The sequence below is a fragment of the Lithobates pipiens genome, unplaced genomic scaffold (assembly GCF_037356315.1).
Source record: "Lithobates pipiens isolate NorthernLeopardFrog02 unplaced genomic scaffold, aLitPip1_a1.2 Scaffold_23, whole genome shotgun sequence".
Lineage (NCBI taxonomy): Eukaryota > Metazoa > Chordata > Amphibia > Anura > Ranidae > Lithobates > Lithobates pipiens.
This window is the reverse complement of record NW_027507785.1, coordinates 217137609-217164362: the sequence shown is the minus strand read 5'-3', so window position 1 is coordinate 217164362 and position 26754 is coordinate 217137609. Positions and strand designations below refer to the sequence as shown.

The following is a 26754-nucleotide window of genomic DNA, read 5'->3' as shown; positions in this document are numbered from 1 at the left end:
TAGTGTTACATAGTAGGTGAGGTTGAAAAAAGACACAAGTCCATCAAGTCCAACCTAATGTGTGTGATTATATGTCAGTATTACACATTGTATATCCCTGTATGTTTTTTTTTTAATTCTTTAAAAGTTATGCAGAATGAATAATAAGGTATGGCATTACATGCGGTAACTAACGTCATCCAGAAATAGACATTAAATCCATCACTTCAAATAGGCAGAGGATATCAGCGAGAAAACCCAAAAAAGTTCCTTAACAGCCATAGGGAAAAAATTATTAACAGTAGGTTGTTTCCTCTGCATCAAATATAGCGTGTTTTTCAAACAGAACTGTGGTGGGAACCTCAAATTATAAAAGAAAAATAGTTTTATGGGTTATACACATACCTATGAGAAAAAGAAATAGGGTGAGACAAATGTGACCCTAACTAGTAGGTACCGAGCCATTGGAAGGTAGGGAGCATCACGTATATGTCTTATACTGTGCCAGACACTGCTCTTTTCCCCAATATTGTAGGGGTGTCACACCTATTGATCATCACATACTGGTAGATTTTTTTCTGGGTAATATAGAAAAATGGATGACACATTAGGTGTCAGGAAGGGAGAGAAATGGGCAGATGGGATGAGAAGGGGAAAAAAAAGGGGGGGGGGGGAGAGGGGGAATAAAGGGGACAGGAAGGGGGAGTAAGAGGGAAGGGAGGGTAAAGAGTTTTGGCGGGGTCAACGGCTCCAGGCCTCCGATTCTCATTTAGGAAATTGCTCAAGTGTATGTCCCATAATCGTTTGAGAACCGGAACGAATCCCAGTGTATCCAAAGTGTATTGTGTTTCTCCTCTCTTTCACCAAGGGCTGCCGTCAGGTGTTCCATCTGCTGTATGTCGTTCACCCTGGCAAACCACTGCAACACCAAAAGGCGGAGACTGTTGCTTCCACATAGTGGGGGCACAGGCCCTTACTGCATTTAAAAGGTGTTTCAGTAAAGCTTTGTGATATCGCTTACAAGACATAGGGGTAAAATTCAGGAGTACAGCTGGTGGATTGTCATGAAGAGAGATATCAGTAGAGCTTGTGGATGATCTTCAGGACCTGTCTCCAAAAAGGTGCCATCATCGGACATTTATAGAAGATGTGGAGTAATGTGCCAGTCTGGGTACCGCACCTCCAGCACAAAGAGCTATCTCCTGGGAATATTGACTCTAGCACCGATGGGGTCCTGTACCAGTGCGTCAGAATCTTGAAAGTGATCTCCTGATATTTACTGCGCAGGGACGACTTGTGCGCAAATAAAAGGATGCGATTTTTTTTTTATCTTCCGTGAACATAACGTTGAGGTTTCTCTCCCATTTCTTCAGATACGGAGGATCATTTTGAGATGTGGCTGTCAGTAGAATATTATAAGAACAGGATAGAGATTTCTGTACATGCTCATCTCCTAGGCATAAATCTTCAAACTGCGTGGGTTGGCTACGAAAGCAGCCATGATCTGGGAGGGATCTTATAAAGTGTGATAGTTGTGAGATCTTCCACTTGCCCAAAATGTCAGAATTAAGGGTGGGGTATAAGTTTGAGGGGTTAATGCACTCAGAGGACCCAAGAAAGGAAGAGGCTCTAACCAATCTCCTTCAGGAGATACTCGGTATATAGTCTGGGTGTCAGATAATAGGCGTTAACAGAGAGGGAAAACTGTCCGTCTCTGCTATCCTATAGTATCTGCGGAGCTCATATAAGGTGGGTTTGATTAATGGGTGTGAAGAAGAAAAACGGGAGTAACTGATCCCGCTCCAGGACAGGCCTGCCATGAGGGTCTGCACTATTTCCTGCTCCAAGGAGACCCATAATTTATGAGTTAGGTGTCTGCACCAGTCTACTACTCTATTCATGTGGACCACTGTGCAATATAGAGCTGGGTCTGGGAGTCCAACACCTCCTCTGAGCTTTGGTCACTGTAAAAGGGTTCTCCGGAGCCACGAAGGTTTGTCCTGCCAGACGTAATTAATAAAAGTCGTTCGGAGCTTACGGAAAAAAAACTCTGCGGAATGCTAATTGGTAATGCTTGTAAGAGGAAAAGCAGCCTCGGCATAATGTTCATATTTAAAACATTGCATCTGCCAAACCAAGAAATCACCATGTTCTTCCATCTGTCCAAGTCTGTAGAAAAAATGTTCAGAAGGGGCTGGAAGTTGAGTTGGTAAATGAGGAGAAGGTTGGAGGGGATCCTAGTGCCTAGCTATTGGATAGAATGAGGAGCCCCTCGGAAAGGGGAAGTTGCCACTAAGGCGAATTGAGAGAGCTAGGAGTAAGTGAAACATTGAGCGCTTCTGCTTTTTTGCAAATTAATTTTAAAATCTGCCAAAGTGCTATAATCGCGTATTGCTGATAAGAGGACCGGTAGAAAGATATGCGGTTCCAAAATATGTAAAACAATAGGTCGTCCGCATATGCAGCAACTTGTGGTAGTATGTGCTGGTTTCGAGTCCTCTAATGTCAGGGTTGAGCCTAATGTGTTGCAGCAGGGGTTCCAAAGAAAGTATGAAGAGGAGCGGGAAACCAGGCACCCTTGTCTCGTGCCGTTGCTTATCGTGAAGGAGTTGGAAGCTTCTACATTTATCTTGACCTTTGCTGTAGGGGTTGAGTAGATGGCAGAAATCCAAAATAGGATGCTTGTTGGCATATCAATATGTCGCAAGGTGACCAAAAGGAAAGTCCAATTCACCCTGTCGAATGCTTTTTCGCCGTCTGTAGATAACAGGATGAATGGGGAATTTTGGCCCTTGCTGTTTGGCCCTTGCTATTAATATCCCTGTATGTTGTGGTCGTTCAGGTGCTTATCTAATAGTTTCTTAAAACTATCGATGCTCCCCGCTGAGACCACCGCCTGTGGAAGGGAATTCCACATCCTTGCCGCTCTTAGTTTTAGGCAGGATAAAAAGAAAATGAACACTATTGTTTCTGGGCCCTACTAAGGATATAAACAACAACAAATATACACATATATGGTATCACTGTGATTGTCAGGAGCAGGAGAATGTATTTGTGGTTGTTCTTTGGTGGCAAGTTATGGAAATAGCAAAAAAAAAAAAAAACATACAGCTAAATTTAAAGAAAATATATTTTTTTTACTATTTTGTAAAAAAAAAATAGTAAAGAAAACACACAAACAAGAGATATCTGTTACCATTCACCATCTAAAAGAAAGCCCAATTTGTCCTAAAAAAAACAAAACAAATAAGGTATAATCCACCTGGGTACACAAAGTAGTTGTGACATGTACAATTTTACTAAAAGTGGAACTTCCGCTTGTTGTACTCTGTCTTTAACAGGTATCCTGTTCCCCCCACCGGGAGCCTCAAGTGCAGGTATTGACGTCACCGCCCGGGCTCCCTCCTCCTTCCTGGCATGAAGCCGTAAAGCTTCTCTGCTGGGTTCCCTTACTCGCAATGGAGATGGCATGCACCGGACAGCTGATGGAAACATCAGCTGCGGTGCCGACATCGCTGGACTCGCTGTCCGATTATTAAAAGTCAGCGCCGGTAGTACGTGCAGCTGCTGGCTTTTAATTTTTCACGGGGGGGCGGACCTCTGCTTTAACATTTGTTTTACCCCTATGCTGCGTACACACGATTGGAATCCTCAGCGGAAAAAGCTCTGATGGTTTTCCCGACGGAATTCGGCTCAAGCTGTCTTGCCTACACACGGTCACACCAAATTCCGATCATTTATAACGCAGTGACATACAACGCGTACGACGTGACTAGAAAAATGAAGTTCAATAGCCTGTAGCCAATAGCTTCTGTCTCGTAGTTGAATCTGAGCATGCATGATTTTTGGCGTGTCGGAATTGCATACACACGATCGGAATTACCAATAGAAAGTTTTTCCGTCGGGAAAATTGAGAACATGCTATCAATTTTTGGCTGGCGGAAATTCGGACAGCTAAATTTCGATCAAGCATACACACGGTCGCATTTTCCAATGAAAAGCTCTCATCTGTCTTTTTCTGGCCGGAATTCCGATCGTGTGTATGCGGAATTAGGCGCGAAGGGGCTATGCTTTGAATAGAGTGGGGAAGGTTTAGATACGCTGACAAGTTTTTATTGCTGTCTCTGTCCCCATTGGGGAGATTCACCCTCTATTTGTGCTGGTGACCATTGTCCTCAGTCTATCCAAAATTTTACCTGCTCCAGGAACAATCGTCTAAAAAAGGGAATTCTGCTCACTTTGTGAGACATCCTCTTACCTACTTTGTTGCATCTCTGGGACAGGAAACAAAAAAATAACCTGGCAAGGATTTTACCCCATTCCTACCGTATGCAAAAGGATCTTTTTTGTCCATTAAATAATACTCTAAAATAAATTAAAAACGTTCAGCACAAAAGGCAATGAAAACAGGCAAAGAGAAATAACATGTAACTGTTCAGTAAGCGGGGCCAAGGACTCTTGACTGGCTGCAGCACTTTAACTGACACAATGGTGTTTACGCCTGCTATTTGACAAATGCCAATCCAATACAGTACAGTTATTCAGGTACCTGAGAACGTTACTTGAAAACAATGACTTACCAAACCCGACCAGAAAAGAAAAAAAAACACCAGCCACGGAATATCTGTGCACTTCCTGTACAGTGAAGGCCTCCATTGTCTTGGTGTGGGATTTTCACCTGATACCTGAAACCGAGAATTCACATTGTAAGGATAAGAGGCAATTATGACACTAGGTGACACAATACATCTGTGAAATTTCCATCTGCAATGATGGGGAAATAATAACTACACAATAGCTTCACAAGTTATTTATTCATTACAGGCTGTTATATAGCATCAACAAGTTACACTCACACTTTACATACTAATTGCTACACAACCATATTGTACCTTAAACACTTGACCTCCAGGCCATTTCTGATACTTTTGTTTACATATAAAAAAAAAAATTGTATTTTGTGGTGGTGGTGTTAAGATGGTGTTATGCTGAGTAAATAGATACCAAAAATGTCACGCTTTAAAATTGTGCACGCCCATGCAAGGGCGGCAAACATTTTACTACCCATAGGTGGTGTTTTAAAAGCCTTTACAGGTTACTATTTAAAATTTACAGAGGAGCTCTCATGCTAAAATTACTGCCCATGATTTGATGTTTGCTGTGATGCCTTGCATGTGTGGGGCAACTGCCGTTTGTATGTGTGCAGGACTGACGCACACCTTCGCCTTTGCACGAAAGCAAGGGGGCACGTTAAATTTTTTATTTTTACAGTTACTTTACATTTTTTTAAATCACTTTTATTGCTGTCACAAGGAATGTAAACATCCTTGCGACAGCAATATGCATGTGACAGTTACTCTATATGGAGAGATCTGGGACTCCAAATGCAATTTCTGCCCTTAAAAACTCCAAGATCTGCGTTTTTTGCATGCTTTAGTTTTTTTTTTTTAAATAGTGCCGTTGACATCTGGGAAAACTGGATGTGATGTTAGGACATCGCTTCAGGGTTACCATAGCATAATACCGATCAAAGCTGATCCCGGCTTTGTTCGGCTGTCCAGCCGATGAATGCGCCAGTTGGGTGCTCAGGTCTCCCAGTGGGACAGGAGAGCCCAAGCAAGCCTTGTAGGGTGGTGGGAAGGAACGTCCCCTCCCGCTGCTTGTAAAAGCAATCCTGCGGCTAATCCTGGTAAAACTGCTTGAAGCTCAGCAACGTACGGGTATGTCGCTGGTTGGCAAGTGGTTAAAGTGGTTCTAAAGGTAGAAGGCTTTTTTACCTTCATGCATTCTATGAGGCTTGCTATTGGGGCACTTGAAGGGGGGGGGAGAAGCCAAAACTGCTGGCTGGGGGCCCAAAAAGAAGAGGACTGAAGTTGCTCTGCACAAAACCACTCTAAATATAACATGTTTATTACTTTTTTTTTTTCTTAGAACCTTTAGAATCACTAACTCAAATCGGTTTTCTCTACAGGTTCCCATATTGGTCATGTTGAGACTGCTGTCAGAAACGTGAACCAAAATGTTTGCGATACAAAAAACATCAGAAGAAATAAGAGGCCAGCAAGCACCAGCCATATCCTTCTCACTTCTGACAACTGGTCCTATTTCACAGAAATATCCTGCTGCCCTGACAACCAGCATCTGGATGAGCAAGTAAAAACCTTGAACTTGGCACTGGTAGGAACCTGGTCTGAGAACTGCCAAGGCTGGGATTCCCAGACCCCGTGTAAATAAACTGGACGGAGACAGGCCAAAGCATTTACTAGCAAGAGCTGAATGTGTGAAAATTTCATTTGCATTTATTCCAAATTTTTTATCCAACATCCCCTTTTGCAGAAGCTATTTATTATGACAGATCTCTGAGGCCCCTTCACACTTTATACGGTCAGTCGTGTATTAAAGGGGAACGGTGTTCAGAGCACACACTTTAGTAGTATTGAATCCAAAAGCAAACATTATATTGCAGCTTACCAATTCTTGGATGTCATGGTTGCATTAGTTTCCCTTTTTAGTCTCTTTTCCTTCTCTTTTCATCAGTTGATGCAGCCAACAAGGCTGTTTTTCATAAGCTCAAGCTGTCCATCAGAATGTATCAGTTTACATGGATGAGAAAACCACTTAAAAGGGGTTGTAAGGTTGTAAACCCTCAGGGTTTTTCACCTGAATGCATTCTATGCATTCAGGTGAAAAACCTCCTGTGATGCAGCAGTCCCCCAGAGCCCCCCCTTTTACTTACCTGAACCTGGTCTTTCCAGCGACGGGGATGAGCACAGAAGCTCCAGCCAGTGTCTTGGGTCCTGATTGGATAGATTGATAGCAGCCATTGGCTCCCGCTGCTGTCAATCAAATCCAATGACACAGGAGCCGGGCCGAGTCCTGGGGTCTGCGTCAATGGACACAGCAGCAGCAGACGGGAGCATGCCCGCACGATTGAAAACGGGGCACTCAAGGAGAAGAGGAGGAACAAGTATCGCCGCTGAGGGACCCCAGAAGAGGAGTACATGTTTTTTGCTTTTGTTTAAACAAACCTTTATATATCCTTTAACACTGGCAGAGGTGATTAAAATTATAATCTTTTATTTATTTACATAAAACCTTTATCCCATACGGTACACAACTGTTTACTGTAACTCCTAAGTAGGCATGGCCTGAAGACCCCCCTGTTCAGTTCGCAGCATAACTCCTGAACAGGGGAAATGTTCTAACCCAAACAGCAAACCCAACTGAAGTTTATGACAGCCAAGCAGGAAAAAGCTAAAGCGCCTAATTTGAAGACTTCTATGCCCACGTATTTGGACATAAGATGGGTATGGGGTCTAGGTACTTTAATAAGGGGGCCCCAGATCCTAGCCCCCCCCCCCATGTGAATGAGTTTTGGGTACATAGTACCCCCACGCATTCACCAAACAAGACCCTTTTTAGACAAATCCTTTAAAGAAATTAAAAAAGTGTCCATCGATGTAAATCCATCGTCAATCACGCCGCCCGCTGACCCAAAAATAAAGAAGAAAAAACAAAAACGCTCCGCCTCCTGGGAACGCTTCCTGCCGAATGCATGCTCTGTACTTTGACATTGCTTATATAGGTAAGGGGTGGGCCACCTGGCTATGTCACCCGGTGGCCACCAGGTGACGTATTTTACGAGTCGGCATGATTGAGGATGGATTTACATCAAGGGGCACTATTCTTTTAATTTTTATTAAAAGGTTTTGTCAAAAACTTGTCTCTTGTTTTTATTACTTTGGTGAATGGGTAGGGGTACTATGTACCTGATATTCATTCACATGGGGGGCCCTCCTTGTTAAAGGGGGCTTTCAGATTCTGATAAGTCCCCCACCCGCAGATCCCCACAACCACCGGCCATGATTGTGGGGATGAGGCCCTTGTCCCCATCAACATGGAGACAAGGTGCTTTGGGGTGGGGCCCCAAAGCACCACCCTCTCATGTTGAGGGCATGTAGCCTGTTATGGTTCGGGGGGGGGGGGGTGCTCGCTCATCCCATCCCCTTTCCTGTCTTGCCAGGTTGCATGCCTGGCTAAGGGTCTGGTATGGATTTTGGGGGGGGGGGACCCCCTTTTTTTATTTTATTAATATTATTCAGCTGTCAGTGAGGAAATCCATTAACAGCTGATGACACACTCCTTAACAACCAGCTTACCCAATCATGGCGCACAATACACCATGCAGTGCTCAGTGCATTGCAGGGTGTTCGTTGGGGTGAACACCCTGACAATTTGGGGGTTCGGCGAACGGCTGAACATCTGCTTGGGCCGAACTATTCGCCTATCCTTAATTATAAGCTGTAAGCCGGAGTTTGGCTTCAAGCTGTTGGTGTATATAAGTCTGTAAATACATTTACCACTCTCCTTCCCCCTAGACTGACAATGCTTCTGTCTGCTGCACCTCCCATTTTCATCCCTCCAGAGTTGTCTCTCACTAATAAAAAAAAGAAAGAAAAAGAAAACTGATGCAGCCATCACATTTATTGATTGGTAAGCTGCAATTTTTGGTTTTTGGGTTTAATACCACTTTAACCACTTGTCGACCATATGCCGCAGTTGTACTGTGGCAGAATGGCACAGTTGGGCGAAAAAACGTTATGCAATGTTGCTTCGCCCTATTGCCACTAGGGGGCCCCTGCTCATCCGCAGAGCCGATGCAAGTGCCTGGTCGCGATCACAGTCGGGCTCCCACAATCGCTCAGGGCACACGGAGAACCGGCATCTGTGTGTATAAACACAGTTTACAGTTCTCTGAGGGAAGAAGTGACAGATTACCTGTTCATACAGAGTATGAACAGCGATCTCTTTCCCTACACAGTCCCCTCCCCCTTCAGTTAGAACACACAATAGGGAACACATTACCCCCTTGATTGCCCCCCTAGTGGTTAACCCCTTCACTGCCAGTGACATTTTTACAGTAATCTATGCATTTTATAGCACTGATCGCTGGAAAAAATGCCAATGGTCCCAAAAATGTGTCAAAATTGTCCAACGTGTCCGCTATAATGTCGCATTCCTCATAAAAGTCGCAGATTGCCGCCATTAGTAATAAAAATAAATGAATAACAAAAATGCCATAAAACTATGCCCTATTCTGTAGAAGCTATAACTTTTGCAAAAACGAATCAATATATACGCTTATTGCAATTTTTTTTTACCAAAAATATGTAGAAGAATACATATTGGCCTAACCTGAGGAAAAAGTTTTTTATATATTTTTGGGGAAAAAAAAAAATATAGAATTTCTTCATCAATTTATGCACTGTCACTGTACTAATGACACTGGCTGGGAAAGGATTAAACATCAGGGGCAATCAAAGGGTTAACTGTGTGCCTAGCCAGTGTTTGTGCAGTGTGGGAGGTGCTTTCACTAGGGGAAGGCATTGATCCATGTTCCTGCTTAGCAGGAACACAGAAGCAATGCCTTCCCTACTGACAGAAAAGCGATCTTCTTGTTTACACAGGCAGATCACTGCTCTGCTTCTATGCCTAATGATCGTGGGTTCATGAGCACCCCAGACCTGGAAGTGTAAGATCACATACCATGTACGTCAGGGCTCGACAAAACCCAGGCGCCAGGTCGAATTTGCGACTAGAATTAGCGACCTGGCGCCTGGGACAGCACAGCTGGGGGTATCTTTTCTCCGTGGACCCCCCTGGCGTGATCGCGTTGGGCCGTTCCATCGGCGGCCAGTAATTGAGGCCACGACTTTGAGGCCTTCTGCGGTCCTATGATTCCTTCTGGAATCTGGTGCCCTCTTGTGATGGCCGTTGGTATGACAACCAGCAATGCTAATGGAGCTATCTTTCCCTCACTCGTCTCCATGTCAGGCCAGGGACAGGTCTAGATCGCCGTTACGGACCTGACTCCTAACTTTTTTAGCTGGCTCCTAGATTCTAAGCAAATTTGTCAAGCCCTGATGTACGTGATCCGGCGCAGAGCAACTGCCCCGCTGCAGTATATGTGCCGTGCGTCCAAAAATAATTAATATACGCCCGCTACTTAAAAGTGACTGTAAAGCTTCATTTTTTTTTATCTTTAAAATAACAAACATGTCATACTTACATCCTCTGTGCAAGGGTTTTGCACAGAGCATTCCCGATCCTCCTTTTCTGGGGTCCCCTGGTGGCACTCCTGGCTGCACCTCTTCTCGAGTGCCCCCACGGAGAGCCACTTTCCATGGGGGCACTCATGCAGGCACGCTCCCGAGTCCTGCTGCTTTGTCCATTAATACAGACAGCAGGACTTGGCCCCACCTCTGGCACCCATGTCACTGGATTTGATTGACAAAATAAGACAGAAGAGAGAGGGTCCTCTAAGTGCAGAATTAGTAGCTATTTATTTCCCCAAACAAGATTAAAAACACTTACAAAATCTGGCAAATTAAAAAGCGTGTAGTCATTGATAGCGCAAATGGCCCGGCAGGCGGATGGGTCCCCGGCATGTAAAGACTCTCACAATTGTGTCCTGTGCTGTACCAAAAACATAGAGCTACCGGTAAGCTGATGAATGGGTACACACACCGAGTTCATGATGGACGGTAGCTCTATGTTTCGTGCTGCTATCAATCTATCCAATGAGGACCTGAGACAGCGGCTGGAGCTGCTGTGGTCGTTCCCGTTGCTGAAACGAACAATCGTGCTCAGGTAAGAAAAAAAAGGGGGGGGGGGTTGCTGCAGCAAAAAAGGTTTTTCACCATAATGCATAGAATGCAACCCCCAGAATCTGCTTCCCGACCAACCGCTGCAGTTATACTGCGGCACGTTGGCTCCCCTGCGCAAGCTGTGGTAGCTATACGTCGGCTCGCGGGGTCGGGATAGCAGGGGTGCCGGTGCTCGTGGCCAACGGTCGCGATGACCGCCGGCCACGAGCGATCGTGACCAGGAGAGACAGAACAGGAGTGTTCTGACAGGAGTGACAGATCGTGTGTTCCTATTAGCTAGGAACCACGATCCGTCACTTCCTTTAGTCAGTCCCCTCCCCCTTCACTTAGAATCAACTCTCAGGGAACATGGTTAACCCCTCGAGCGCCCCCTAGTGTTAACCCCTTCATTGCCAGTGACACTGACATTTTTACAGTAATCAAGGAAATTTTATACATTGATCACTGGATTAATGCCAATGGTCCCAAAAATTTGTCAAAATTGTCCGATGTGTCTGCCATAATGTCACAATAAAAAATAATAAATAAATCGCAGATTGTCGCCATTACTAGTAAAAAGTAAATAATACAAATGCTATAAATCTATCCCCTATTTTGTAGACGCTATAACTTTTGCACAAACCAATCAATATACGTTTATTGCTTATTTTTTTTTACCAAAAATATGTAGAATACATACTGGCCTAAACTGAGGAAAAAAAATGTTTTTTTAAATATATTTTTGGGGGATATTTATTATAGCAAAAAGTAAAAAAATAATGCGTTTTTTTCAAAATTGTCGCTTTTTCTGTTTATAGCACAATAAATAAAAATTGCAGAGGTGATCAAATACCACCTAAAGATTTTTGTAGGGAAAAAAAAGGATTTTGTTTGAGTACGTCGTCGTACGACCGCGCAATTGTCAGTTAAAGCGACGCAGTGCCGAATCGAAAAAGTGCTCTGGTCAGGAAGGGGGTAAATTCTTCCAGAGCTGAAGTAGTTAATGTCCCTGTAATCTATTTTTCCTTATGGAATGTCCTTCTTGAGCACCTGAACCTCCATTTCCTCACTCACGTTTGCTTGGAAAGGGCAGTGCATGTTTGTTGTGGTCATGTGGACAACTCTACGCACACTACAAATCTGGCCGTTTTTATAGTCCATAGGTAATCTCAGGGGCAATCTCTAAGAGGAAGTCAGGTCACAGCAGCAAAAAAAATAAAATGCTATTTTGACATTTGGAGGAGTTTGAGAGCAATAGAAGGTACTTTTCTGAGTTAGGAATACATATTTCAACCATCATTTAGTGTCCCTTTAAGCAATAAGATAGTGATTCTCAACCAGGGTTCCTCCAGAGGTTGCTAGGGCTTCCTTCAGCATTGGGCAATATCTGCCTCTCAGATAAGTTCCCACTGACACCATTGATCTTTTTAGCTACCTGTAAGGAGGCAATTCTTCCCAATGACCATATGTATAAGGATCATTCTTCCAACTGACCATCACACTATTGTATCATGAGTTGTAGATTTCTAATTTTTTGCAGGGGTTCCCCCGAGACCGGAGAACTTTTTCAAGGGTTGCTCTGTGTTGAAAAGGTTGAGAAAGGCTGCAATAAGACATGGCCTACAGCACCTGATGGTTGCAAAACTAAGAAGCAAAACACAGATAAATTCATCATTCTGCACGCTCCTCCTGTCGGCGAATTCTCAGCGCTAGATTGACACATGGTGAAGCGCAGTAGAGCCCGAGTCTCCTAGTGCTGCGCCTCTCCTTAGTCTTGCTTGTATTGTCTATAACAGTGTATGTAGCCGTCTACAAGCTCACACAGACAACACCAAACATAATACACTTCAGAACAGAGCAGAAGCACAGGCCCAGCAGTGTACATGTACACACTCTCATAGGAGTGCAGTTTAAGAGTTGGGAATATTGTTTTTTTCTTTTTATGTCAGCTTATATAACATGTGAAGATATGCCGATCTTTTATCAGTGCCGGGGGGAATGTAACAGTTTACTGGCAGGTTTTTGGGCACATGCCCAGAAGAGATGAGCCAGTGACTGCCTAGCCAGAGTAAAAATATTTGAAGCCTGTGGATTGTTTGTCTGTGCTGGCTCTCTGCCGGCTGCCGCATAAGGAAAACCACACACGAAAACAAACACTGCTCTGCCTGCCTAAACTTTAACCTGTTAGATTTCATCTTCCCTGGTTCCTCCTTCCCACCTCATCAAAATGTTGGTACAATTTTGAATAAAACTTTTACATTTTTAGTACAAATCTTATTTTAGGCTCAGTGATTTCATTGGGTCACTGTGCTTTCCTTTGCAGGGCAGGCAGATCATGACTGGTGTGAGTCGCCAGCACGGTGCTGTACACCCCATCATCAGAACATCACAGCACCCTGCCCCAGTACTCTTCTCAAGAACAATCAGAAATTAATGTAAACAGTGGGCTGGCTCTTGGGAGGAGTTAAAGTGGTTGTAAACCCCATTCAGGAAATTTGATTTTAGCACATATATCTGCGGCGTTTACTTATCTCTCTCCAAAGCTCTTAGTGCCATCTCTCTCTGGGGCCTCTGTTATCAGCATGATAAAAATTCAAAAGTTCTCAGACACATGAGATAACAGCAGCTGAAAATTTGTGTCGGACAGGGGCTTAGAGATAGATAAGCAGAGAGCTTGTCTATTCAGGCTACAGCTCTGCATGTTCCTTTGTTCCTCTGCATATGTGGGGGGGGGGGGGGGGGGGCTTTCCTCCAATCAGCTCTCACACAGTGTATGCCCAGACTCCCCACCTACTGCTGAGAGGAAGAAAGATTTCTAACACCATCTGCACTTTTCAAAGAGTGTATAAAGGGGAAGACAGCAGAAATACATGCAAAACTTACGTAGGATGATTTCTTTCATCTCTGTGTATCAACTGAGGCTATTCACTTCACTTGGTAAGAGGGTTTACAACCACCTTAAAACGGACCTTCATTCTCCAGCGGTACTCTCCTCCTCTCTCAACGTTGGATCTGCTGGCTGGGGAGTATCTGTACTGTGCAGAAGACAGTAAAAGGCAAAAAAAAAAAAAAAAAATGGGTGGAGGGGAAGCGCTGAAGTTCCTCTTCCAAGTAAATATCCAAATGCCTTGTCAGATGGATGTCAGTCTGGAGTTGTTGTTCTTAGGAAGATTTTATTTGTCCACATGTGGTGCTGAGCCTCCATAATTTAAAGAACTGAAATGGGTGGGCCAGGAACAGTGTAGGATGGGGAGAATGGGGCTAGATCACGTGTCAAACACAAGGCTCCGGCCCACCAAGCCATTTCACCTGGCCCTCACACCTCTCCCATTAGGTCTCTGCCCCCACCTTGTCTCAGCTCTCAGCAGCAGAGAGGAGAACATAACTCCTTTGACAGAAATCCATGCTTGTCCTGACAGCTGTGGAGAGGCTGGTCTCTAAACCCCCCCCCCCCAGGTCTCAGCAGATGGCAGCAGAGAGGACTAGCCCTCCTCTGGTCCTCCTCCAGACCCTGCACTTTCTGCTTCCCAGCTCCACCCCTAGCTTCTTCCCAGCAGCATAAAAGGAGGTGCACTGTGAAGTAAGGGAGGGTGGTAGATGCTTGACTTCTGATGGTGATGGGACTCTTGACATCTGATATAAGGGTGGGTTCCCTGGACATCTAGTCTTACTGATGCAACCACCCCTTGAGGGCAACCATAATGCTGATGTGGCCCGAAATGAAAAGAAATTTGACACCCATGGCTTGGTCTCTAAACGTTCTAAACCAAGTGCCAGTTTACTGTCCTCCAGACTTTAAGGGGGCCAGAATGTGGCCATTGGGAGGAATAGTGCCCTATCATAGATATCAGTTTAAGGAATAGTACCCCATTATTGGTGTCAATAGCAGGAATATTGCCACATTGTTGGTATCAGTGGAAGGAAAAGTTCCCCAAGGGCTGGATAAAGGCAAGCAAAGGGCCCTTGGGCCGCAGTTTGGAGACCCCTGGGCTAGAAGATGGATGCCCTCCAGCTGGAAAAAAGAGTTGGGATATATCTGACCAGCTGCAGCTTATATATACACTGGGAGAAGCTAACAGCATACAGAGAAATCAGAGTTCAGTTTTAAATAACTAAAATACTGCCGTCTGCGTAAACAAACAAGGTGGCAATGAAAACCGATGCCCACAACTTTATTTTTGGCCCTTCCTTTACAAACCCCACAACTGCCTCATCAAAAGAAACCACTGTATTATGAATAGATTTTAAATACTGGGTAATATGACATCATACCAGTACTAAAGCCAAGACCACACAGTCTGGATACAAGGTGATTGTGGCTATTTCAGGCCATTAGAGCATGCACAGAGGCCACCGAGAGAAAAATTACCTTCTAAAAATGCAAACTGCCTGGTTGTCTTAATAACCCTCTTCAGATATGTCCTTAAAGGAGAAGTATAGCCAACGCTTGTTTGGCTGTACTTCTATGGATCACAGGAGTGTAATTAGTTTTGCACTCCTGAGACCAGTTTTCAGCAGAGAGCAGAACATACTTCTCTTTTAAGATACAGAACAATTCTGCATACAAGGACTTCTGAGGTTTGATAACAAACAATGTAGCACTATAATGTCAAAAAAAACAAAAAGTAAAAAAACTAGATATAAATGACCAAATGATCTGGTAGTGAAATCAAACTTAAAAGGTCAGCACACATAACACATGTTGTGCAGTCCAGTAAGGAATAAAGAAAATGTGCTACAGTGAACTAACAATATGAGCATAAAAAAGTCCAGCTATGACAAAATAATGTGAAACGCGAGTCCAGATATTCCGTTGGTATGAACTATGTATAGCCTTCCGTTCACAGCCAGAAATTATTATAGGAAACGGTGGATACCCTTACCGAAAATGGTGGACACAAACTACTATACAGTAAATGTGTCATGCAGGCTTATGTGCGTCACACACCATTCGTATACATCAGGTCATGGATCACCATCTGAATAGTCGCTGCCCACTTCAGGATCGATACACCTCAGATCTCCAGGGTTTTCAACTCTCTCTCGAAGGTTTCGGTCAGCTAGGAGCTCGGAGCGGGTTCACCATAAACAAAAGGTAAGGACACAATGCCTCTCATAGTGAAATTCCACCATTGAAAACCCTAGGGCTAGCGTTTCCTGCTCCCCATATTGCTCTTTTTATCGTTCATTTTTATTGGATCACGTGATTCTTTTTGGATATTTTTTATGTCATTTTTTATATGTCATTTGGAATTTTTTTTTCAAATAAAACCTCCAATGGTGGAATTTCACTATGAGAGGCATTGTGTCCTTACCTTTTGTTTATGGTGAACCCGCTCCGAGCTCCTAGCTGACCGAAACCTTCGAGAGAGAGAGTTGAAAACCCTGAAGATCTGAGGTGTATCGATCCTGAAGTGGGCAGCGACTATTCGGATGGTGATCCATGACCTGATGTATACGAATGGTGTGTGACGCACATAAGCCTGCATGACATTTACTGTATAGTAGTTTGTGTCCACCATTTTCGGTAAGGGTATCCACCGTTTTCTATAATAATTTCTGGCTGTGAACGGAAGGCTATACATAGTTCATACCAACGGAATATCTGGACTCACGTTTCACATAACTTTTTCATAGCTGGACTTTTTTATGCTCATATTGTTAGTTCACTGTAGCACATTTTCTGTATTACTTACTGGACTGCACAAAATGTGATATGTGTGCTGACCTTTTAAGTTTGATTTCACTACCAGATCATTTGGTGATTTATATCTAGGTTTTTTACATTTTTTGACATTATAGCGCTACATTGTTTGTTATCATTCGTTATTTTGACTTGGTTTGTTTGTATGTTAGCTGCTGTTTTGTGTTATATCACAATTTTTTGTCACTTATATAGGGAGCGCAGTGTTTTCCCCCTCTTTTTGACTTCCGAGGTTTGTCTGACTTTCCAGATTTGAATATTTGTTTTAAATCAGCATCTAACAAAGTATTGAAGCCAGTGTGCCAGCATAATGACAGACCCCATAATTTTCTTGTGACGGGCACAGCTGGGCACAAGCACGTACAGGTACATTGCTCTTTAAGTGCCCAGCCGTGGGTCATGAGCGCACCACCGGCAATGCGCTCCCGACCCGGTCCTGAGCTCCGTGACCGTGGGACCAGCGGACCCCATCGCTGGTGTCCCACGATCGGGTCACAGAGCTGAAGAACGAGGAGAGGTCTGTGTAAACAAACCTCTCCTTGTGCTTCCTACTGTGGCTGTCACTGATCGTCTGTTCCCTGTTATAGTGAGAGACAATCAGTGACATCACATGCCGGGCCACACCCCTCCTCGCCCCCCCTAGTTGTTAACCCCTTCACTGCCAGTGTCATTTACACAGGAATCAGTGCATTTAAATAGCATCGATTGCTGTATAAATGACAATGGCCCCAAAAATGTGTCAAAAATGTCCGATGTGTCCGCCATAATGTCACAGTCACAATAAAAAAAAAAAATAAAAAAAAAAAAAAAAAAAAAAAAAAAAAAAAAAAAATCGCTGATCGCCGCCATTACTAGTAAGAAATTTTTTTTTTTAATAAAAATGCTATAAACTATCCCCTATTTTGTAAACGCTATAACTACTGCGCAAACCAATCAATCGCTAATTGCGTTTTTTTTGTTTTTTTTTTTTAAACAAAAATATGTAGAAGAATACGTATCGGCCTAAACTGAGGGAAAAAATGTTTTTTTATATATTTTTTGGGGATATTTATTATAGCAAAAAGTATCAAATATTGCATTTTTTTCAAAATTGTCGCTCTATTTTTGTTTATAGAGCAAAAAATAAAAACTGCAGAGGAGATCAAATACCACCGAAAGAAAGCTCTATTTGTGGGGAAAAAAGGACGCCAATTTTGTTTGGTAGCCACGTCACATGACCGCGCAGTTGTCAGTTAAAGCGACGCAGTGCCGAATCGCAAAAGGGGGCTTGGTCCTTTGGCTGCAAATTGGTCTGAGGCTTAAGTGGTTAAAGTAAAACTCCAACCAAAAAAATGAAGAGCCTATTAAAAGATGAAACAACAACACTTTTGCTGCAATAGCTAGCTTTAATCCAGAGATTTCAACGCAATGAATTTCTTTAGCTGCTAGTTGTGCTCAAGCTGATGGTCAGCTTCATTCAACTCACTTCCACTGAGCCCAGGGTCTCCTGGATCCACTCTAGCCTCTGACAAGAGCAGAAATACAGTGATGAGCTGATCTCTCTGTGACTCTGCTTTCTCCTCCTATCAGTATGCTTTTCGTAAGCACATGAACCAATTGGCTCCTTGTACTGCTTTTTCCCCTCATATGCCAGCTTTTCTGTACAGGGAATGCAAGAGGATAAACCAGATCAAGTTAAGTCAGGTAAGTCAGGCACTTACACTGCATTAAAAAAATATTTTTTAATGATTTATACACATATTAATCAGCCATAACTATATGACTATGGACAGGTTAAGTGAATAACATGGATTATCTCATTACAGTGGCATTGGAAAGTCAGTGAGATATATTAGGCAATGGATAAACATGTTGTCCCTGAAGTTGATGTGTTGAAAGCAGAAAAAAATGGGCATTGCAGTCTGTGTATGGGGCTATGTAGTCGCAGACTGCTCAGGTTGCCTATGCTGCCCCTTGTGCATAGCCCAAAGTGCTTACAATCGACACGTGAGCATCAGAACTGGACCATGGAGAAATGGTTTCTTTTACATCATGTGAATTTTCGGGTGTGTGTGCATCACTTACCTGGGGGAAGAGATGGCACGATGATGCAGTATGGGAAGAAGGCAAGCCAGTGGAGGCAGCGTAATGCTTTGGGCAATGTTCTGCTGGGAATCCTTAGGTCCTGCCATTATATGGATGTCACTTGGATATATCCCACCTACCTAAACATTGTTGCTGATCAAGTTTATCCCTTCATGGAAAAATTATTCCCTGATGGCAGTGGCCTCCTTCAGCAGTATAAAGCTTCCTGCCACACTGCAAAAATGAGTCAAGAATGGCTTTAAGAACACGAGTTTGAGGTGTTGACTTGGCCTCCAGGTCTCCATCCAATCGAGCATCTATAAGATATGCTGGAAACACAAGTCAGATACATTGAAGCCCCACCTCGCAACATACAGGACTTAAAAGATCTGTTACTGACGGCTTGGTGCCAGATACCACATCATATCTTCAGAGGTTTAGTGGTCCATGCCTCAACAGGTCAGGACTGTATTGGCAGCAAAAGGAGGATGGGGTGGGTGGACATAAAGTTATAGCGGTTCAATGTATATTAGTTATTACAAAGCTGCATTAACTAGTCATTTTAGATTGGCTTTAATGTATGCCTAAAATGGTTCTGCTAATAGGAAAAAATATTCCAGGTTGAAGCACCTTATAAAAGAACAATCTGAATATTTACTTTACCTAAAATATTTTTTCCTAGTACTACAGGTGTATCACATAATATTGCACCAAAAAAAAATGATAAATTTCAGTTTACTAATCCCTAAAGTGATTGTAAAGTCTTGTTTTTTTTCCTATGAAAATAACAAACATGTTACACTTCCCTATTCTGTTGCAGTGGATTTACACAGATCAGTCTAGATCCTCCTCTTCTCGGGTCCCTCTTCTGTGCTCCTGGCCCCTCTCTCCTGTTGAGTGTCCCCACACCAAGCAGCTTGCTATGGGATCACCCGAGCTGAGTCACAGTTCCCCTTCTCTCACAATTGGCTAGCTGACTTTGATTGACAGCAGCAGGAGCCAATGACATCGCTGCTGTGTCTCAGCCAATCAGAAGGAAGAATCTCCGACAGCTGAAACACTCGTGGACATCGCTTGACAGAGCGAGACTTCAGGTTAGTGTTAGCCGAGAGGAGCTTAATGCATTAAGATAAAAAACCTTCTGCCATTACCACTTTAATTACTTGCCGACCAGCCGCCGTCATTATATGGTGGTAGGTTGGCTCTCCTGTGAAAATTGCTGTAACTGTACGGTGACTCGTGCAGCAGGATGGATTTCATTTTTTTGAGTGGATTTCATTTTTAAAGAGCAACTGTCATCTCTGTCCCGCAGGGGCTCCTCTTCTGACCCGCTGTTGACTTTCTGACAGTCCCATTCACTTTAATGGGACAGTGATGCAGCAATGACAACAAGGTGAGGGACGTGGCAGCATCAGGAGAGTGGATGTCTGCCAACAGGCGCTGCCATGATGGATCTGAAATGACAGGTGCTCTTTAAATGTCAAGACTTACATTTAGACTAATAAACTGTCAGGTTAGTAAAACAGCGATATCAGAACGAATTCAATCATACAGTTTGTAGTGTACATAGGTTTGCGAAACAATGGGATAAAGAAATATTTCTGAGCTTTGTTTTATCTCATAGTTAATGTGGCATTGTGTGAATGCATCAATGCAGTGCATGTTCTCAGCTTTCCTAGAGCTTGGATTCATTGAATGAGTTTACCAAAAATGTAAATATTACAGACTATACAGCCTCATGCTACATATAAGCTCCATTTCATGCTATATAAACTAAATTATTAATGTATCTTAAATAGAAAACTATCTTTGGATAGATTTTTACTCTAAAAGCATTTTATTAAAATAAATTTGATAAAAATCAAGTTAAATAAAAAAAAAATAAGATTTTTTTTGATTTTTCAAAAAAAAACTTTATATCCACCCTGTTGCGCAGGCACAGTTGCAGGCGGGTCGGGTGGACTCGGTGTCTGCCGGCGACCCGCGATTGCCCAGTACAGAGGCAGAACGGGTATCTGCCTTTGTAAACAAGGCGGATCCCAGTTCTGACAGATGATGTCAGATCTTCTGTTCCCAGTCATCGGGAACTGTGATCTCTGTCATGTCCTTGGCAGCCCATCCCCCCTACAGTTATTACACACCTAGGGAACACCAAAAAAAAACCTTGATCGCACTCTAGTGTTAAAACCTTCCCTGCCAGTGCCATTTTTACATTGATCAGTGCATTTTATAATGTCCCCAAAAAGTGTCATGTGGGATCAGATTTGTCCACCGCAATGTCACAGTCCTGCTAAAAATCACAGGCCACCATTATTAGTCAAAACAATAAAAAAAAAATAATAATAAAAGTCCCTAAATCTATCCCATAGCTTGTAGACGCAGTAACTTTTGTGCAAACCAATCAATACTCCTATTGTGATTTTTTTTTTTTTAACCAAAAACTATGTAGAAGAATATATATCGGCCTAAACGGAAGTAAAAATATTTTTTTTTATATATTTTTTTGGGGATATGTATAATAGCAAAAAAAAAAAAAAATGTTTTTCTCCATAATTGTCGCTCTTTGTTTATAGCGCCAAAAGAAAGCTCTATTTGTGGGGGGGGGGGGGGGGTCAATTTTGTTTGGGTACAACATCGCACAACCACGCAACTGTCAGTTAGAGCGACTCAGTGCTTTATCACAAAAAAAATGGCCTGGTCATTAAGGGGGCAAATCCTTGCAGGGCTGAAGTGGTAAATGATTTTAAAGGAAAGATTTTTTATTTTTTTTTATAAAAACATGTTATACTTACCTGCTCTGTACAATGGTTTTGCAAGAACAGCCCTGATCATTTTCTTGGGTCCCTCTATGGCGTTTCTGGCTCCTTTCCCCTGCCGAGTGCTCCCAATAGCAAGCCCCATTGCTTTACTGGCTGTGACTGACAGCAATGGAGCCAATGGGGAGAGAGACACTCGGGAAAGCCACTGCTCTCATGTACATTGCTGGATGGAGATGGGGCTCAGGTAGGTATTAGGGGGGCTGGGGGGAGCTGCACCCAGGTTTTTTACCTTAATGCATTACGGTAAAAAAACCTTAAGCCTTTAGAGCCACTTTAAGGCCTCATGTATACTGCTATTGCTAAACAGATGTTTAGGAGCAGTTGGATGTTTTTTTCAACTGCCTCTGAACTCTCCTCTATGTTATCTTATCTGTCCATGTGCACAGGGTCATTTACAGTTGTTTCTAGGCAGTTGAGTTTATTGCATTTTCAGGAATGCAAAAAAATGTGTTCAGAAGCTGACCTTACGGGAATTTCAAGCGCCAAATGCCGCAACTCGCATTTAGTAATGGCTAAATGCGAGTTGCCGAGTTTAGCTGTGTTTCGTGTACAGGCTAAATTACATCCCAAAATATATTCTGCTACTCCTCCCGAGTATGGCGATACCACATGTGAGAGCTTTCCACAGCCTGGCCACATACAGAGACCCAACATGCAGGGAGCACCGTCAGGTGTTCTAAGGGCATAAATATCAAATCTAATTTGACTACCTATTACACTTTTGTGAGAAAATGATGGGCACTGTGACTGTATTGGCATGGATAAGCAAGCACTGATATGGCATGGATGAGGCACGGACGAGAACTGACGTGGCGTGGATGGGCAGAGATGAGCCATGGATGGGCAGGGATGAGACGTGGATGGACAGAGATGAGCATATAGGAGGCACGGATGAGCCATCGACTGGGACAGATCCAGCCCACAGCGCCACTGCACCCAGCTCCCTCCTCTCCTCACACGCTGTACTGAGCGATGCAAGGAGAGGAGATGGACCGTACATGCTCCGGTTTGTTGACAACTGATCGCTCCATCATTGGACGGAGTGATCACGCGTTAAAGGGCTGCTGTCATTGAACCTTTACCCCGTTTCGTGACGAGGTGGATACGGAGGACCCGGCGGTCATGGAAATTCCCGGGTGTGCGCCCCAGGTGGCGCACGTAAGCGTGACTCTGGAAGGACATCATTGTACGCCCTCTCAGAGTTATCTAGCCAGCATTCAGCTATGACAATGTCCGCAAGTTGTTAAGGTAGGTACACACATATCGAAATTCAGCCAGTTCCTGGTGAATCATCTGAACTTTGGCCCGTGTGTAACTTCAGCAGAAGTACCCGCTATCAGAATACAATAGCGCAGTGGGAGAGGTCCCTCCATCCACATCACTTGTGTGACCTGCTGGTTGAAAGAAAAAATAACTCATTGGGGTTGATTTACTAAAACTGGTGCAGCTCTGCAGAGAAATCAGCTTCCAAGTTTTATTTTTTGGTCAAAGCTTAAAGAGGAAGTAAAGCGCTGCCTTTTTTTTATCCTGACCTGCAAAAGTAAAGAAATAATGTGCTAGTATGCACCACATACTAGCACATCATCTGAAACCCACCTGCAAACAACGCCCTGGTTGTCACCACTGGAGGCCACATTCATCTTCACCAGTTTTCCTTCCGGGTCTGCGGACTCCGGTTGTGTGACTGGCCGGAGCCACGCGAGGTCACTCCCATGCTTACGTGAGGAGCTGCATGGGTGGCCGTTCCTTCAGAGCGCATGCGCCAATTACATCATCAGTTGCATATACAGTAAATATCTCCTAAACTGTGCACAATTAGGTGATATTTACAGTAGAGGTCGACCGATATATCGACCGATATTTGCCGTTTTTTAAATAATCGGCATCGGCCGATTGTGCTGATAAAATGCCGATTTAGAACTACAGCGGGACTTTGAAATGACTTCTGTAATAGAAGTCAGTGTAAGTTGCTCCTCCTCTCTGGGCAGTCTGCCAAGAAAAGAACAGAAAGATACAATGTTTACACTTGAATGAATGAAGTCATCTCTGTGTGTAAAGTTCTCAGTTTAACCATTTAAAGACTAAATTTTTTCTGACACTTGTTGCTTACAAGTAAAAATCCAGTATTTTCTGCCAGAAAATCACGTAGACCCCCCCAAAAATTATATATTTTTTTTAGCAGAGATCCTAGGGAATAAAATAGCGGTTGTTGCAATATTTTATGTCACACGGCATTTGCACAGAGGTCTTTCAAATGTATTTTTTTGGGAAAAAAAAATACACTATTTAAAAAATAAAAATAAAATAAAAACAGTAAAATTAGCCCATTTTTTTTTTTCGGCCAAAAGTTTTGACTATCTGTTTTTATTTAATATATAGGTTTTTTTTTTTTTTTTTTATCTAAATCATACATACAAGTAAACTGATTGGAGGTTTGTTTTGTTTAATAAATGTTTAAAGCGGAGGTCCACCCTAAAGTGGACCTTCCACTCATTGGATTCCTCCCCCCCTCCGGCGCCACAATTGGCACCTTTCAGGGGGGAGGGGGGTGCAGGTACATGTACAGTACAGGTATCTGCACCCACTTCCGGAATAGCTCTCTGCGGAAAGGGGCGTAGATTACGCCCCTTTCCAAAAGTCCCCCGCTGCCTGCTGGGAAACACACAGATCCCAGAGGCAGCGGGTCCATCCTTATTGCACAGCGCGACTCGCGCATGCGCAGTAGGGAACCGGAAAATGAAGCCGAAAGGCTCCACTTCCTGATTCCCATACCCAAGATGGCGGCGGCAGCCGACATCGCGGGCGTGCTGGACAGGTAAGTGTCACTATTTTAAAAGTCAGCAGCTGCAGTATTTGTAGCGGCTGGCTTTAAAAAAAAAAAAAAAAAAAAAAAAAAAAAGGACTCCCGGCGGACTCCCGCTTTAAGGCCGGGGTTCACACCGCTGCGATGCGGGAACGCCGCGAATCCGCGGCGTTTTCCCGCATCGCACGACTCCCGCCGGCAGTTCACACTGCCCTATGCGAACGGCTGGGAGTGTCAATGATATGTTAATGACACCCCCAGATCCAATCGCATATCGCAGTGCGATCTGCCGACTCGCACAAGAATCGGATCGCATGGTGTGAACGCCCATGCGATCCGATTCTGTTGCGGACGAAAAAAAGGGTCCCGTGCGAGTTTGCTGCGGGACCGCTGCGAGTTCAGCCATACTATCTGTATGGCTGAACTCGCAGCGCTACGGAGATCGGATGTGATTTGCGGTGCGAATCACATCCGGATCTCCCCCCGCAGCAGTGTGAACCCAGCCTAAATGTAAGAAATTTTCTGTATCACTTATGAAGGCTGCTTTCACACTGGAGCGGGCAGGCGTTGATGGTAAAACGCAAGTTTTAGCGGCTCTTTACCATCATTTTAGCGGTGCTATTTGGCTGCTAGTGGGGCACATATAACCCAGCTAGCGGCCAAGGAAGAGGTTAAATGCGCCCATGAAGCACTGCTGCCAAATCGCATTGCATGCGCTCCGGCAGTGGTGCCCATTCATATCAATGGGCAGGAGTGGTGGAGGAGCAGTATACACCACTCCAAACGTGCTGCTTGCAGGACTTTTTTTTTTTTTAAGATCCTGCCAGCGCATCGCCTCAGTGTGAAAGCACTCTGTCTTTCACACAGACTGCAGGGGAGCCATTTTGCAGGCACTTTACAGGCGCTATTTTTAGCCCAAAAGCGCCTGAAAAACGCCCCAGTGGGAAAGTTGTGTTAGATCAAGGGGGATTAAAAAAAAAAAAATAATAATAATAAAAAAGGAAAAAAATAAATAAAAATAAAATAAAAATCAGCCTAACATATCGGCCCAAAAAAAAAAAAAATCGGCATCATATATCGGCCGCCATGATTTCTAAATATCGGCATCGGCCAGAGAAAAACCCATATCGGTCGACCTCTAATTTACAGTACCTATTAGGTAAGCCTTACCGCAAACAAGGCACAAATAATCGATGGAAGTTTATTTCTACTTTAATTGAACAAGCTGAAGATAAAAGCCGATTGGCTACCATGCACAGCTACACCAGATTTTGCACTCTACGGTTCTAGTAAAATAGACCCCAATGTGTGTACCTAGCTTTGTAATAATACAACCTTCACATCCCTATCCAAAATTAAAACATTTTTTTCTGAATGAGCCCTATATAAATTTGGTGGGTGCTTGGCAGAGGTCCAAACTGCCCCTGAAAGACTGTTCAGGCAGTGTTAGCAATCCCTAGATATAACACCCATTAGGACCTGTAGCCTGACACCGTACTAACACTAAAGCCAACACCACCTGATCTTTGGCTACCAGGAAATCTAGGGTATTGCAAGTCATTACAGACTGCACAGAGAAACATGAAAGCTGCCACTGGTACTCATTACTTTTATAAATGCTATTTGCCTGGCATCGAGTTATATCGGCCCATTACACATGTAGCGTCTGTATCCTGGTGTCTTGCTAATCCTATCATCTCACTGCAAGTATTTTGGAAACGGTCTGCCAGAATGAAAAAAAAAAAAAAAAAAAAAAAAAACAACCATCAGCAGTCCCTAAATACATCAAACACTCACAATGCTACAAGAAGCCAGGAACTACACGATCTAGGCAAGAAATATAGGGGTTCTATAGACAGGATCTATTTTTTTCCACAGAAAGGCTCGTGGTTTGTCTAAAATGACACTAAGGTTTAGATGGTTAGTTTAGATGGAAAAAATGCTCCTGGAGATATTCTTTAAAGCAGACTTTGCATAAAATGACTAAGAAGCTCAGTGAAAACCATAAAAACACACTTTCTTAATCAGGGTTATTCGGCTCACAGAGAAGGATTAATCATTACCAAAATAGTAAAGTGAACCTGTAATATGTGGTTTGCCTGGACTAAGCAAACGAAAAGTAGATTTGAAGAATATATGCCACCCAAACCTTCATCCCAGAATGGACAGGGCCCTAAAACACCGGTACCACTCAGTACAGCGTTCAGCCTCGTCCAGCCTCCTCAGCCTGCTGTAGACTTTGACAAGCTGCCCGCAGTGGGGCTGGATCCTGCACCTGCATGCTAAAACACCAGGAGGGACGCACTGCAGCTGGGCAGACTCGTCTCCAATATTGTACATTGCCACAATGAACACTAACACAGGATACTTACTTTGGCACCTCAATGCACTAAGGCAGCAATGCTCCAACACGTGTTGCACACACCACAGGTCTGAGCAATGCACGACCATGGTGCCATGCATCAGAAAGAATGCTGCATATACATTTTATGTCCACTCTGGTAAATGAATAGACTGCATTAAGGCAATACACATAACACTACAGGAATGGCAAAGTGTGAATGGGCCCCTAAGGTAAGCTGTCAAGTAAGCCGGGTAGCATGCCCGGTACACACAGTAAAGAGGTTCACATTAAAGCTTCCTGATCAAACCACACTATGTCAATAATTTAAAAATAATCAAACAGAAAATATTTCTGCAGACCAAACCCTTTTCATTTACTGAGCAAAAGTAAACACA

At 43.5% G+C, this 26754-nt stretch overlaps 1 protein-coding gene across 2 annotated transcripts in view; it reads right to left on the bottom strand.

Annotated features, from left to right (window-relative positions):
- SLC44A3 (solute carrier family 44 member 3) overlaps positions 1-26754 on the bottom strand; it is a 217191-nt gene that overhangs the window by 181342 nt on the left and 9095 nt on the right. For both annotated transcript variants that reach the window (XM_077452856.1, XM_077452855.1), the window contains exon 3: positions 4560-4664. In XM_077452856.1, the coding sequence (XP_077308982.1) occupies positions 4560-4664 (105 nt within the window). The remainder of the gene's footprint in view (positions 1-4559; positions 4665-26754) is intronic.